The sequence below is a fragment of the Crocodylus siamensis genome, chromosome 5, assembly GCF_052110815.1.
Source record: "Crocodylus siamensis isolate JL-2025a chromosome 5, ASM5211081v1, whole genome shotgun sequence".
Classification (NCBI taxonomy): Eukaryota; Metazoa; Chordata; order Crocodylia; family Crocodylidae; genus Crocodylus; species Crocodylus siamensis.
In genome coordinates, this window is record NC_143399.1 from 38,322,934 (window position 1) to 38,338,268 (window position 15,335).

At 51.4% G+C, this 15,335-nt stretch overlaps 1 protein-coding gene across 1 annotated transcript in view; it reads right to left on the reverse strand.

Moving 5' to 3' along the window:
• Positions 1-4,405: 4,405 nt before the first annotated feature.
• LOC149863784 (immunoglobulin superfamily member 1-like) overlaps positions 4,406-15,335 on the reverse strand; it is a 28,830-nt gene continuing 17,900 nt past the window's right edge. Inside the window, exons 6-9 of the mRNA XM_090049722.1 lie at positions 9,423-9,458; positions 7,721-7,999; positions 6,447-6,737; positions 4,406-5,297 (exon numbers count right to left, since the gene is read on the reverse strand). Coding sequence (XP_089905848.1) covers positions 5,203-5,297; positions 6,447-6,737; positions 7,721-7,999; positions 9,423-9,458 — 701 coding nt within the window. The 3' untranslated portion in view covers positions 4,406-5,202. The remainder of the gene's footprint in view (positions 5,298-6,446; positions 6,738-7,720; positions 8,000-9,422; positions 9,459-15,335) is intronic.

The window sequence follows — 15,335 nt, forward strand, 5'->3', positions numbered from 1 at the left end:
AACCTTGGTAGGCAACATCATTCTGCCCCAGCCATGCCAGAGTGACAAAGTACAGAGCAGGTTTGGGGGAAAAATATCAGATGCTTTTGCCCAGGGCCCAGATCTTGTCTGGACCTTAGACCCAAACTGATTCTGCCCCAGATCCTACCTACCAACACAGATGCCTTTGACAACTTCTTGCTTCCAGGCCAGGTACTGAACATCTGGCATATTCAGGGCTATACTACACTCTGTCTACAGTACGGCCAGGGGTGTTGGCACAGCTCAGAAATTTGGTTAATGAGAGTGGTTAATGCAGAGGAAACAAGCTCAGGGCACCTGGGTTCAATCACCAGCTCTCAGGGATCATGGGCTCTAGTGGATTAGAGCAAAGATTACCCCCATTATTTTGCCCCAGCACTATGGCAGTCCCTGTCCTCAGTCTGGCCAGACAACTCCTCATCAGAATCCCACTTCTCAAGGGAAGCAGAGCCTAGTTCAGAGTACCGATGCCTCACAAAGGATGTCTTTAGGTGGGTCTGGAAGCAGAACTGCTGAGCTAGACCCCTCACCTCTCACCATCAATTGCACAGGGTCACTGGGATGCTATTGGATGAATGGTGCCAATCTGTTGTGATACTGGCAGCTGTAGTTTCCTCTGTCTCTTCGTGTCACCTTATTGATATGAAATTCAGCCACTTCCCCAGCAGGATCTGCATCTTGTATTGAGAATGAGTTTCCAACTTTGTGCAGAAGGAACATCATGTACCTTTGCCAGGGGAAGACACCTGCTCAAGATGTGAGGGTAAGAAGATGCCATGGGAGTGAAGGGCAGCCAAAGGCTAGAGACCAGGTCTACTGGAGGAGAGGAAAAAAAGATAGACAGACCTTGGGCACAAGCTGGGCAAGGAGGAGGATGCAAGTGTGAAGGGAAAGAATAGGGCAAAGGCCAAGGGGGGGCATGAGGGGAACATGGAGGACACCCTGCATCCAAGTTTTGAGACCTGCTCCCCAGGGAACAGGAGGGGTAATTAGCAATGAGGTGATGATGCTCTGGGGGTTCTGGCTCTGCTCTGAGCCCTTTCTTCTGCTCTGACTTGAAAAGCTACTCCTCTTTAGGAGATGGCCCAGAACCCATGAATCCTGACTCCCTGCCCTCTGCTTTAGCCCACTAGATAGGGAACTTCTCCCAGAGGCAAAGGAATTATGATCTGTGCCCAGGTAAAGAGCCAGGCATCAGATACAAAAGGCCTCCATTCCACTTTTACATTTTCACCCTGTTTCTAATCATCCCTCCAACTCTCAGTCTCATTTCTTAGCTGGCAGCTAGACACAATCTCTCCACTGTCACTACCCAAGAATACGCTTTCCCAGGCCACTTGACCGTCATGCTCCAGGGAAGAGCTGCATAAGAAAGATAAATTCTTTTTAGTGCATGGGAAACCGCCATCCAATCCATGGTCTTAAGGGGGACTGATGCCTTTCCCTGGGCTCATCTAGTGCTCCAAGTAGGCAGGGATCCTGCAGGCAGTGGGTCTGTGGGAAGAGGTCAGGCTGGGACACATTCTCAGTTACCTCTGAAGGTGTCACTGGACAACATAAATATGGGACTGGGGCTACCCTTCCTTCTCTCACTCTGGCATACAGTTGTGGGTGTGGAAAGTAGCTTTGAAAGGAAATGCAGTTTGCTGGAGTGTGCAAAAGCCTGAATTTGTTCTGACCACAATAGATCAGAAGATTACTGAGAAACTTATCTCCACTAAGAAGAAACACGCTGAGGTTGCCATATCAGTCTGCAGCTGCAGCCATAGCTCTGTTCCACATTCAGACTCACTGGGGCCCTAAACATACCCAGCCCAAGGTCTGCCTCTCTGGTAGGAGAAGCTGAGGAACTACAGGATCCTCCAACCCTGGGACATGATGGATGGGAAGCCATGAGAATGGAGGTGGAAAAGCCTGGTTGACTCTGGGGACATGCAGTGAGGTTAGAGGGGAGTGTGTGGGGATATAGGAGATGAGGGGCTGCTGAAATGTTCTAGAGGGTTGTGGGGAATTGGGGCACAGTGAGGGTAAGTAGTGCCATTACTTGCTTTCCAAGGGGTGGAGGCTCTGTTCATGTGCACAGGAGGCTGGATATAGGGTATGGGGTAGGGGGGAGGTAGGAGTGTGCAGGGAAGTGGTTACTTACTGAGGGAGTTTCTGTACAGAACCTGGATCCTCACAGGCTCTGGGCTCCTCATAGATGCAGGCAGCACCCTCAATTCAGGAGCAGCTGGGGGGCAAGGTGGGGAGCTCTCCAAGGCAGGAATATTCCAAGACTTGAGGGATGGGGACACAGAGCTGGCGCAGGAGTTCATGCATCTGCCCCTAGGTCACCTTGTTTCTTGGGATGCAGAAGGTGTATCCCCTGTCCCCAGCTATGGGCACCCAGAATGGCTGCACTGTGGTGAGGGGAACAGGAACTAATGTCCCTGGGGGCTAGATGGTCAAGGAGGCCATTACAGGGGACTGAGCTAGATGGCCATTAACAAACACTCAATCCAGGGGTGGCCCACAGCTCACCCTGATGGCTACTCAGCCCCTTGCTCTGTCCTCAGTCTTCTGGTTTGCTCCCCCTCTCCTCCCCTGCCACAACTTGTTGTTCTTAGGTCTTTTGAAGAGGCTGCCCCAGGGATCCCCAATCCCACATTGGTATTCACGTGTCTCTACTTTGCCTTAAGGGCTTCTAACATGGCTCCAAGCACCCCTGATACCACCCTGCCTAGGCATCACAGATGTTATCTATCATCAGCCCCCTCGAGCCATGGCCTCAGTCCCTGTGAGTAGCCCTCCCTGCCAGGCACTTCACCTAGCTCAGCTATTCCCAAGTGTAAGTCCCTGGCCTGCCTTCTCCCCCAGGGCACTTGGCCTCCCCCAGCTACTCCTGAGCACAGCATTTCAGTCCTCACTCCCCATCCAGGGGGCTCCTCCTCACTCCAGCTCTGAGGGCTTCTCCTGGGCACCACATCCTGCCCTCTCAGGCTCCTATCTCCACCCATACTGGTATTAGGGACCCTGCTCCTAATCTCTGGGCTCCCTTGCCCCATCTATGCCCCTCTCTAGGCATAGGTCTGCTGACCCCCCTTGTTCATCAGCAGTGGTCCCCAACCTTCAGTATCCCTAGAGCCTAGCTCCACTCCCAGGCCACTTGAAATCATGAGCACCCTGGCTCTCATAGGTGACGCATGTCTCCCGAGGCTGGGGGCAGGGGGCGGTACGGTGACCACCTGCAGGCAACAGCTGCAGTGGCAACAGCAGGGGCATGGCAGCAGCAAGTAGGGACCACTCACAGGCAGCCACACTGAGATCCACAGAAAGGGCAAGCCAAGCAGGGTCCATTTGCAGGCAGTGTTGGTGGTGGGAGGAAGGGCTCCCCACAGCCACTTGCAAACCAGGGGTCCCCCATGGCTGGATGCCAAGCCTGGAAGTACCACCAGTACTTCTCAGGGAGTGCACTAGTGCTCTCTCTGCCCCCCCCCCCCCCCATTGCCTAAGCTGAGAGCACTCACTGTCAGGGGGCACCAGTGCTCTCAGGGAGTACGTATGCACCGCTACTTGTTGCATATGCTGGCCCTCCTTGCTTCCCAGCCTTCTATTCTCTCCTACACCTCTCCAGGCTTGCTAGCCCTACCTCCCAGGCCTCTCTGTCCTTCCAGGCCCTCTTCCCAGGTCTATTGGGAGCTAGCTCCTCCTCCCCCCCTTAGCTTTCTTCAAAGCTCCAGAGTTGCTTACCCCAGCTCAGCTATTACCCAGAAGCTCCTCTCTCCATAGCTCTCAGACCTAGACTGCATGATTAGCTCAGGCCACAGGCTTATATCTTCAAGTCCCTCTAATCAGGTGACTCTAATTACACACCTGCAGGCTGCTCTTCACAGAGCCTCTTTACCTCTTTAAGTGACAGGCACACCAAGCACCCTGGAGGTTCCTTCCACTCATGTATGTCATCCTCCAGGGAGGACATCCTGCTGCCTGGAAGAAGTATGGCCAGCCTCTGGGGACTGGGGAGACAGGCTCCTGGAGGGGAAGCAATGACTCTTCCATGGCATTAGAAGCAACAGCTGGGAAATACAGACTAGAACTTACTGCACGCACACAAAGAGCCCCTGCTCTGAGGTACTCCCAACCTGAACACATTGAGGAGGGACTCTTCTCCCCATTGCACACAGGGGAAATGGAGACCCAGGGAAATGAAAAGTTCTGCCCACAGTCACACAGCAAGTCTGTTGCTGAGCCAGACAGTGAATCCCAGAGTCCTGAGCCCAACCCCAGTGATTTCCTCATGATCATATCCTCCCAGTACAGTGCTGCAATTCTGAAGCCATCAAAAATCATGAGACTGAACTCTAATTCCTGTTATTTTAATTAGATATTTCCCTGCCTGCTCTCATAGTCCTTTGAGGGAAGGGAAGGAAACCTTTGGAGAGGTTTCTTCTCAGCCATGTGGACTTAAAACAGAATTTGGATTTGAAACCAGAGCCTAGGTTTTCCTGGACTCTCAGGACTCCAAGATTTGGGTCTTTACTGGAAGCAACAGATATCACAAGACTGGGGGAATTGGGAGAGCTGGCAGTGCGGCTGCACTCGGCTGCTCTGACCAAGTGCAGCCCATGGGGGCAGAAGCTGTGGAGGGAGCCAGGCCAGGAACGGACATTAGAACAGGTGGTGCCGTGGTCTGTGCTGAAGGCAGCATGAATGATCCCTGAGAGCCTTCAGGCTGTTGCACTACATTCCCACATCTTCTGTGATCTGGCTGTACTGATGCTTTTCCAGAGGGCACAGGGGCAGGTGAACCTGTGCTGGAGTGCAGCACCCAGGGTGCCCCATGTCCTGGAAGTCTGAGCCCTCATGGGGGCACTCAGACCTCTCCCCACAGGACATCCTGATGGCACACAGCTCCCATTGGTGTAACCCATTCACAAAGGTCTTGACAGAGCCCATCTCCATCCCTGTCACCATCCCTGTGCCATCACAGCCCCCAGCGGATATCTGGAGGCCAGTGAGGGATATGGTCAAACAGGCTCAGTTCACTAGTTCTTCTGGCTCTGCCTTACAACTTGGTGTCACAGTGCTGTGGCTTATGGTAGCTCCATTGCCCTTCCCAAGTGCTGGCTCCATCAGGGTGTAGCAGGGTCAGTGTGAGTAGATGCTTATAGACAGATGTGAGCTTGGATACAGCCCTCCCTTCTACCAGCTGTACATGGCCTCAGCTATGATCAGTACCAGGAAAAGCAGGATCAAGGCGCTCAGGGTCAGTCGGATGATGTTACCGTAGGTGTAATCTGGGAGTAACAGAGCGGGGAGGACATAATCACTCAGCAGCTGCTCCGATGGGGCTGTGAGGGGGCATGAGCATGGTCAGGCCCATAGGGGCTTCCAGCCTGCCTCCCTGGGAACAGGACACAACCCAGTGACCCACGTCTTGCTCAGTGCCTCCGGGGCCACAGGCTACCTATGCAACCCAGTGCTGCAGACATAGACTGTGTGTCCAGCTCTCCCTGCTGGGAAACAGGGAACAGACCCATGAAGTGTAGGGATATCTATAAACAGGGTCATTTCAAAGTAAGTTTAGACAGGAAAGAAGGCTCCAATTCCAAATAAAATGTCTGATTTCTAAATAACAGGATGTTCTTTGTCACCATATTTACAGGGCTCAAAGGCAAGTGCTCCCATCCTGAACTCCTCATGTCCAAGCACAGATCAGCACCCAGACACCTGCAAAGCGACTTATACTCAACATGGTGATTTCAGTCCCGGTTTCCATATACACCAGGCCACATCTGGACCTAGGAGACATTTTATGGCTGGTAACAAACAGAGACTGGGAGAACAATGGTCCCCTCTAGTCTGAGCCTCCCTCAGTCTTTCTGCAGTCACCAAGCACTCCCAACTCTCCCTGACCTGTGTCCTCTCATAGGCTTCCAGCCCCTATCTCTCTCTGTCCAGGCGCTCATTCATTCATTCATCTTTATCTTTATGGGATAGTAAAAGGCCTTAGCTCCAGGCCAGTAGCAAAAGGCTCAAGGAGCCCCAGTATCCCACACAGTCAGCAAGCAGAGTGAAGGGATTGAAATGCTGACTTGACGATTGAGCTCTTCCATGACTCCACATATATTGTCACCAGTAAGTCTGAAGGAGATCCTAGCTCAGCAGCCCCTGAGAACTGACTGCACCCCTAGAGCAGCCCCATGGAGCATGCCCCTGAGAAAGCCCCCTGCTCTGGACCACACCCAGGCTGGAGCTCTAGGAGCTCCTGCACCATCTCAATAAGAAATGCCCAACTCCAGCCATGACTTATACCCGAGTCCTCAGTGACACAGCCCCTCTGCTGGTCTCCAGAGCCTGGTTCTGAACCTCTTCCCATCAGCATGGGCGTCCCTTGGGGGCCCGGCTGTGGGTGAAGCTGGGGGAAGGAACACAGAACCACTCACCTATCACCACCAGCTGCATGGGATAACTGTGATATGAACAGACAAATGGTTCTAATTTCTTTTGATAAAAGCACTGGTATCTCCCTCCATCTGCTTGCTGCGCACTCCTGATAAACAGCTCAGCCATGCTCCTAGCTGGCACCATGGGTTGAAGCAGGGCCATGTTTCCATCCTTGTAGAGGAAAAACTCCATATCCTGGAGCCCACCCAGGCACTGGATGGTCACGTTTTCCCCTATGGTGAGCTTCCTTTTTGGACTCAAATTGATGCTGGGTATCGGATACCTGGGGTCTGCAGTGGGAAGCAGACAAGCAGTGAAACACAGACCTCAGCCCTCCCCTCCCTCTGCCCCCACCCCATTCTCCCCCAACAAGTTGGGTTTCAGTGACAGAACAGAGAGAGGGGCCAGAGGAAAAAATCTTCCACATACTTTTCCCAAGGGCCTCGAGCTTCCCCTGAGCTTGGCCCAAAACTGACCCATCCCCAACATGGAGCATTCATACCTACTAACATAGGAACACTCCATGTACCAAATGGGCCTAGCTAGTCCAGTATCACTCTAGCCTGGTCTGCCACCAGGGATCAGACCCATGGGTCCATCTAGTCTGGTGGCACCCTTTTTCCCCTGCTCCAGGTCAGGCCCATACACTCACCCAGCCCACTGACCTGTCCACAAAGGGGCCAGGAGTTGCTGCTCCAAGAGCAGGTATACAAAACCTCACACAGGCTGGCCAGTGGGGCAGGGCTGTGCTACATGTATACAGCAGGACCTGAAATGTCAGCACAGCTCAGGAGTAGGGAAACTAGAGGTGTAGAGGGGCATAGCAGGGGAGAGCAATTCAACACTCGTGGTCCATGTCTAGCCTCTGGTGGGATTTGGGGTCTGGGTGATTAGCACACAGGGAGCTTGGAGTCAGTTGCACAGATAGGGAAACTGATGCACAACATGGTTATATGACTTGCCCACGGTCACCCCTATAGTCTGTGCTGGAGTCAGGATGTGAATCAAGGTGCCTGGTCCTGCTCTAGTCTCTGACCACCAGAACCAGGCTGTACCCAGGGAGCTCCTCTGTTTTGTACTGGAAACTCTACAGGGGTTGCCACTCTCCTCTGGCTGGGGAACCCCACCACTGCCTCTATCCCTGCCCCTCAGCTGCACAGCTCCTCTTCTGTGTCCCAGGGCTCAGGAAAAAGCCTGGCTCTGAGCATCAGCCCATCAGTGCAAGGACCCTGTGGGCTTGGCTGGTGTGTGGATGGGAGTGGGAATGACTCACCTGCCACAAAGATCTTCAAGTCCTCACTTTTCACCAGGGTTCCTTGTTTAGTTTTAGGCCAGTATTGACAGTTATAGTTCCCTCCGTCCACCAGGTCAGCATTGCTGATGTTGAATTCATTCGTATTCTTAAGCCACAGCTCCCGGAGGGGGATATCATTCTTGCAAAGAATTAACTTTTTTCTTGGGCACTGACATTCACACCGGATGGTGGCATTTCCTCCCACAGTTATCACCTTGCTGGGGTTCACAGAGATGGAGATTTTGGGTGCCGGGAGCTCTGCATCACAAAGACACAGAAGTTAGATGGGGAAGACATGGGTCTAGCCCCATTTGACTGTTAACCCATTCCTTAGCTCCCAGATAATAGGTTCATAAGAAAATGGGGCTGGAGGGGACCTCACAAGGTCATCTAGCCCAGCCCCTCGCTCAAGGTAGTATCATCCCTGACTGAACCATTGTAGCCACGTGCCTCTGGAAAACTTCCAAAGATGAAGATTTCACAGTTTCCCTAGGCAGCCTGTCTCAATTCTTGACTACCTTGATAATCAGAAAGTTCCTCCTAATCTCCAGCCTAAATGTCCCCTGCTGCAGCTTGAAGCCATTGCTCCTAGTCCTGGTCCCTTCAGCCACAAAGAAAAGCCCATCTCCCTCCTTTCTGTCATTGCCCTTCAGGTATATGAAGACTGTTATCAAATCTCCCATCAGTCTTCTCTTTTCCAGACTAAATAACTGACTTCCAGCCTTTCTTCATGTCTTGCCTCCCTTGCCTCTAATCATTTTTGTTACTCTGTGCTAGATTCTTTCCCAAATTGTCCACATCCTTCTTGAAGTGTGGGGCCCAAAACTTGGCACAGTACTTCAAGTGAGGCTTTACCAGTGCTGAACAAAGCAGAAGAGTCACTTCCCTTGATTTAGAAGTGACACTCCTATTAGTACAACCCAGTACACTGTTGGCTTTTTGACCATACTATTGGCTCACATTCAGTTTATGATCCATTGTAAGCCCCAAGTCCTTCTCTGCAGTACTGCAGACTAACCACTCATTCCCCAGTCTGTATTTATGAATGCAGTTATTCCATTCCAAGTGCAGGTATTTGCACTTATCCTTGCTGAATCTCACCTGACTGATTGTGGACCATGTATCTAGTCTATTCATTCTGGATCCTAGTCCAACTCTCCAGAGTATCAGCAACTCCACCCACCTAGGGTCATGCACAGATTCACTAGATGTGCACTGAATCCCATCATCCAAATCAATAATGAAGATATTAAACAATAGCAGACCCAGGACAGACCCCTGAGGAGCCCCACTTGATACGTCCTCCTAACTAGACATTAAGCCATTGGTGACTAGTCATTAAGCACAACACTACAACAAGTTATGTATCCACCTTACAGAACTTTCATCTTGTCTGTAGTTCCTTAGCTTGTCAATGAGCATTTTGTGAGAGACAGTGTCAAAAGCCTTGCTAAAGTCAAGGTAGATTAAATCCACATTTGGATAAACATTGAGAAAGAAGGAAAAAAAGATCCCTGGGACTACAGGGAATCCAGGCACCAGATCCTGATCTCACCTCCTGTGGGGTCAGTCCATAGGTTAAGATTCAAGATTTGGGTGAATGTTTTCCTGCCCCTGTACCGGTCCATGTGCCCTTCCCAAAGACTGCCCTCCCCAATACCCCCATCCTGCTGTTGTTTACCTCTAAACACTCCGCTTTCCTTGGCAACCCAGCATCCTGGAAAAAAGACAGCTTGTTAGTGACCAGACTAAAAGAAAAATATTCCCTTTCCCTTCTGAATCACCAGTTGCCTGATGGTGCTGCATGGATACTGTTCTAAGAGGTATGGGAACACAATACAGGGGCTCCTGCAGGTGACTATGAAGTCTGAGCCCAGCACTGCCTAGAACAGCCCTCCAGTAATGAGATTACACACCCTAGCCTCACATCTTCAACCTCCCTCCACACAGTAAGCATCCTCATTTCAAACCACAGGCAACACCCCAGTCTTAGATTCCCCCATGGGTGTGTATTTTAATCTCAAAACCCCTACGGACACATGCCCTGGTGTCAGATTCCCATGGACGCATGTCATGGCCTTCTCTCATACTCACCAAGGAGGAGGTTGGTGATAGCAGACAACATACCGAGGGCAGTGAGGGGCTGTCACTGCCACCCAGGTCCACAGCTCCACCAAGTGTGATACCCCAGGGCACCAGAAAGGAGTATGGCTGCAGAGGCACTTCTTGGAACCAGCACTGTCTTTATCACTTGGTGAGTACATCTAATCTCCAGGCAATATCCAAAAACATCTCTGCAACGTCCAGGAAATCATATGCCATCATGCAGCTTCCTATAGGCTCTGACCACTGTGCACAAACCCATGCTGACAATGATCTGCCAGCCCCATTCTGCAGGGGGGAGGAGATAGCTAGGAAGTCACAAGAGGCACTCTGCTAGGGCCAGGGAGTTTAGCTCTGGGACTCACACCTTCATTTTAACCAGCTCTTGATTTCTAAACTCCTCTTGAGATTTGTATCTAAGGGTCTAATGCTGGATATTTAAATCCCACCAGGCTGGCAAAAATGGACTTGGTATAACTAGTTCTGGTGTCCACATGTGAAAAACAGTCTATGAAATTAAACAAGGTCCTGAGCAGAGCAGCAGGAGAGTGTTGGAAAATATTTACAGGCCTTGTTCTAACGAGCGCAGTGAGATTTGAAGAAAAGAGACCCCACCTTCCAACTATGCTAGGGTTTCTGGGCATGTCAATGGATTGGAAACCCACCCTAGAAATGGTGGAATGGCATTGTGATGGTGCCCTGGCCCTGAAGACACACTCCTAGACTGCTTCCACACCTTGGGATGCGCAGCTCTTGCCATACCTGTTGCTCCCCTCATTCCAAGCCCCTGACATCTGGTCCCATTCCCTTCCTGCTCAGGGTTGGAAAGCAAAGTGAAACATAAAAGGAAGCTGAAACCAGTGGGCATCTGAGGGATTAAAAGCTGCGGGGAAAGACTGGATGAGGGTGGCTAGAGGCTGGATTGTGGCCAGGTTTTGGGGTGCAACAACAGTTCCCCTACGAAAGTGGGCTTCCCCCTGTATGTTTCTGAGTGAATCAACCCATCACTGACATTAGAGGGCATGGAGTCCCCTCTCCATGGCTCCACAACCCCCACAATGCTTCCCACACTCAGCAGGGGTTTTAGCGGGATACTGTCTTGCCCTCCTGGCCTGGTCTCTCCAAGGAGGACTGGGGCAGCCCGTGTCCCTTCAAACTCTCTTCCTGGAGTACCCCCATCCAAGTCCAGTCCTTCGCAGTGTTTGCCCCCAAATCCCTTCCTCCTTCTTCAGTCTGGTTCCCCCCAGCCATAGTTAGTAAAGGCTCACTTGCTCCTCTCTGTAGTCTTTTCTCCGGGCAACTTTTTGTAAAGGTGGCCGCTGAATCCCAGTGTTTCCAATCAGGCCAGTGCCAGGCTGCCCTCTGGCACATAGCCACATGGCTTGTAAGGGGACCAGTCTGCAGGAGAAAGGGGAACATGGTGGGGTGAGGAAAGGCAGTGAGGGAGAAAAGGTACAGAAGAAAAACGCGTGGGGTTTGAGGGGCAGAGAGGAGGTTTAGGGAGCTCTAGTGGTATGATACTGGACATGACAAAAATCCCTCAAGCCCAGCCTCCCTTCCCTCACATTTTCACTTCAGCTTCCTCCAACAAATAATTCCCGCCCTCCTGCCAAGTTCAGGCCTCTTTGGTCACAGCAGATCCATTCAGCCAGGAGGTTTGGGAGAGAAAACAACCCCTGCCACAATGCCTCTGTGAAGGAGGAAATATAGGAAAGACCCACTCTCTTTTCTCCACTCAGTCCTTCCCCCTTCAAGCCCAATCCGGCCTCTACTCAGCAGGGTTTTGGTAGGAAAGTGACCCTGCATTGTCTGGCACTGTGTGTTGGGGATGGAAGTCTGTTTCTCTTGAAATTCTTGTTGCCCCCCCCCCCACCTGCTCCCCTTCCCTGGTCCCCTCCCCAACTCCCCCCCAGCTCCCCTCAACTCCATTTATCATGACAACACTCCCACACAATACTCTCTTCTCAGGTTCTTCCCATTTCCAGCCTGACTCTGCTTCAATTCTAATAGTTGTGAAGGGAATGGCAAGTCTGTGCGTGAATCTTGAGATCCCCTTGTCTGGGTGAATTCAGGCAGGGAGTACTGGGTTGGATACAGAGAAACAAGGGCAGAGAGATGCTCTGGAGATCTGTGGGATAGAAAGAGGGGCCTAGGCTATCCTCCCCACCCTGGACTCTTCTACATTACCAATTTTTCCTGAGAGCCCTGGGGACAGACCAGGCCTACCTGGGCAAAGTTATTGCTCCCAGCCTCCTCGGGTGGCTCCTCTATGTTAACTGTGTGTTCCCATGAAGAATGGGCCAAGAGACCAAACTGACTGAAGTCAGGTCATTTATTAATTGTGGCATTAATGGACTATCAACAATTAGCAAGACATAAAGTCATAGCTTACCTACCCTGAAGGAAATCTCTGGTGCAGTGGCTGCAGCAAACTCAAACCTAGTTTTAAACCCCACCTGTCCTTCTCCCTGACTTGTGTACAACACTACTGAGTTCTACCTCACACATTACACAGTTCTTTTTCCCTCACCCTTTGTGCATACTCCAATGTAAGCAAAATTACAAGTACTTCCTCAGGGATCTCCCTATCTGCCTCATTTGCACAAGCAAGGACATGAATTTAACTTTTTGCTATGTCCTGTAATGACCAGAGTGGTCTGGGCTGCTTTCTCCTATATCAAAATATTCCAAATCTCAGCAAAAACTGAAAATATCTTTTGCTCACCCAGTCTCATCCAGTTCCCATATACAAGCTGTGGTTAGTAGTTATTACGGAAATCATTCATCTATTGCATCTTTTTTTTTTACCTATTTCTACAATAGTATCAAAAAGTGCATGCATGTTAGCTCATTGCAAGTCAAAGGTCTTTGGCTCCTAATGATCCAATTTAGCTTAAAGGCAAATCACGAACTAACAGTGCAAAGCTGCAGCTAACAGCACATACCACAGCACAAAGGAAGTTCCTTTAGCCGGCACAGTTGGAAGCAGTTGGAGGAATTATCTTGGAAAGGGATATTTTAGAGGCAACAAAGGATTTTGGGCGGGTGCCTCAGCCGGGAGAAGCTCTTTCTCTTCTCTGCATGGTCTCTTCCCAGTTACCCTGTGAGTGGAAACGGACAGGAGGTTAAAGGGGCCACAGCCATGCCAGGAGTCTAAGCCCCCCTCCCTGAGATAGACTGAAAGAGGGGGTGGGGTGGGATGAGTCAGGTGGGACACTAAGAAGTGCAAAGAAGTACCAAGATGCTGGGGCTGTGATCTGCTGGCACAGAAGGGACTCAATATCTGTGGTCTAGACTTAGGGGTCACTGCCAGTAGCTTGGGGAGAGGGTGACTCTGGCCATCACTGACCTACCATGGAAGCCCCTACTGTGCTGGGCAGGGGCACTCAAATACCTCCCACCCTGAGAGAGGGGCTGCAGCTGTGTCACCTGCCAATTTCAATGGGGAATTCACCGAGGGGGGGAGATCTCATGAGGAGCAAGTGGGCCAGAGGGGGAAGGGGTCACCTCACCTGGAGCATCCCCTGCCAGCTGTTGTGCAACATGTTAGTCATGGCCTACTCCCGGAGGAACAACCCCATGGCACCCAGACCAGTTCAGATGAAGGATTTTGGGTGTTGCTGAGATTGAAGATGCAGAGGAGCGAAGGGGAGAGAGAGTCACTCACAGTTGCACAGATGGGGAGATGAGGTACAGGGGCTGCCCTGGGAGCATGGACCCAGGCAGCTCTATTCTCTACCACTCCTATTATGGAGTTTCCTAGGGACAGCAAGTACTGGGATGTCTTTGTGGCCCCCAGTGCAGGGTTCATCCTGGGGACTGAAGTCCACATGGAGCCCCAGGGGGCTGAGACCTAGCTTCCCAATGAAAGGGACAACTGAGGAGTGAAAAAACTCTCACAGCAATCCAGGGCTTCCCAAGAGTGGGGCAGGGAGATTGGTCAGAACCACAGGACTTTCAGTCCCTAAACCACCTTCAAACAGGAGGGCTACCCAGCTCTCTACCCCCTGACATGCCCTCCTTCCCTCCAATCTCCACCCCTACATGTCCCTCCAAACCATCTGTCACAATTCAGCACGTGCCTCCTTCCTTATGGCTCAGCATTTGGTTATTGACACTGCCATATCCAGGACATCAAAGGGATTCACTGTCTTGGGAAGGTGCTATCCACAGCAGCACCAAGGAACTCCCTCCTAGGAAAGATGAAGCACACTTCCACCCTTGCGCACCTGGTCAGCGCGAATCTGAAGCAGCTGCTGCTTTCCTCTGCTGGAGGAATCCCCTCTGCTTCAGAGCCAGCTTCCCAGACAAGCATCTACTGGGCCTCAGGGCTCACAGCAGAGCCTGGATCTGAGCATCCAATGTATGAGCCTGATGAGTCCCTGAGTGTCTGCTGGGACAGCATACTGAGCCCCTCACCTTCTCCCACTAGGTCCAAAGGGCTGCTGAGATGTGATCAACCTTCTTCGTTTGATTCAGAGTAGTGACGGCAGGTGTATTTTCCTTCATCTTCTTTTGTCACATTGTGAGTGTGAAACTTAGCCACTTTCCCAGAGGAGACTTATGGTAGCAGCCAGGTTTGGGTTCTATCTCTGTACAGAAACAACATCATGTGTTCAAGCTGAACAGAACACCTGATGGTCATGTTCCCCCTGTGGCAGATAGCCACCTTGGTTTCTCCCCAAAATCTCTGCCCTGTGACAATGTGATTAGGATGGGCCCAGCAGAGGAGACACACCTTTACCCTGTCTCTTTAGGTAACCTGAGCTGGCTACATTCCTGAGGGAGGGGGAAACCTGCTCCCTCTGCCTACGTGACTGGTATCAGCTACCTGGGTGAGGGGCATCTACCTGGTGGGCTAGAGTCTGCCCGGCAACTAGTGATGTATTTCAAATTGGTTGGCCGACAGCCAACAGGTGCTGGCCTCCGCTGGACCAGGTGAATGAGGTCAGAGGGGCTATATAAGTTAAGACTGCCCAGGAGGAGGGAGCAGCAGCCATGGGGCGGGGGGTGGATTCAGAGGAGCTTTACCATCTGAAACTGGCTCTCTCCCCCAAAACTCACGAGCTAGAAACAGCCTGCCTCCAGAGGGAAACCTCACCAGCCTTTGGAAGATGCTTGTGAGTAAGCTACTCAGGATCTGATTAGATATCTACCTGGCAATAACTCAGATGCGTGATCAAAAGGCTACCTCAGCCAGACTGTTTGCTCTTTAGGATTTCTAGGATATTGCTCAATCTTGTACCCTATTTTCACCCTACTCCTGTAATCAATAAATTCTCCTTTGTGACCGGTGTGGGAGACTTATTGAGGGGTGGGTATAAATTATTCCTAAGAGACCCCTTAGGTTTGCGAACTAAGGGAGACTTTCCTTTCTGCCCCCAACTTGAGGAAGTGCCCCAAGTGCCTGTTCTGGGTCGAGTACCCATAGGACTTTAGGCCTGTGTTTCCCCAAGGACACAGTGCCGAGAGTGAGTCCCTTCTTGGGGTG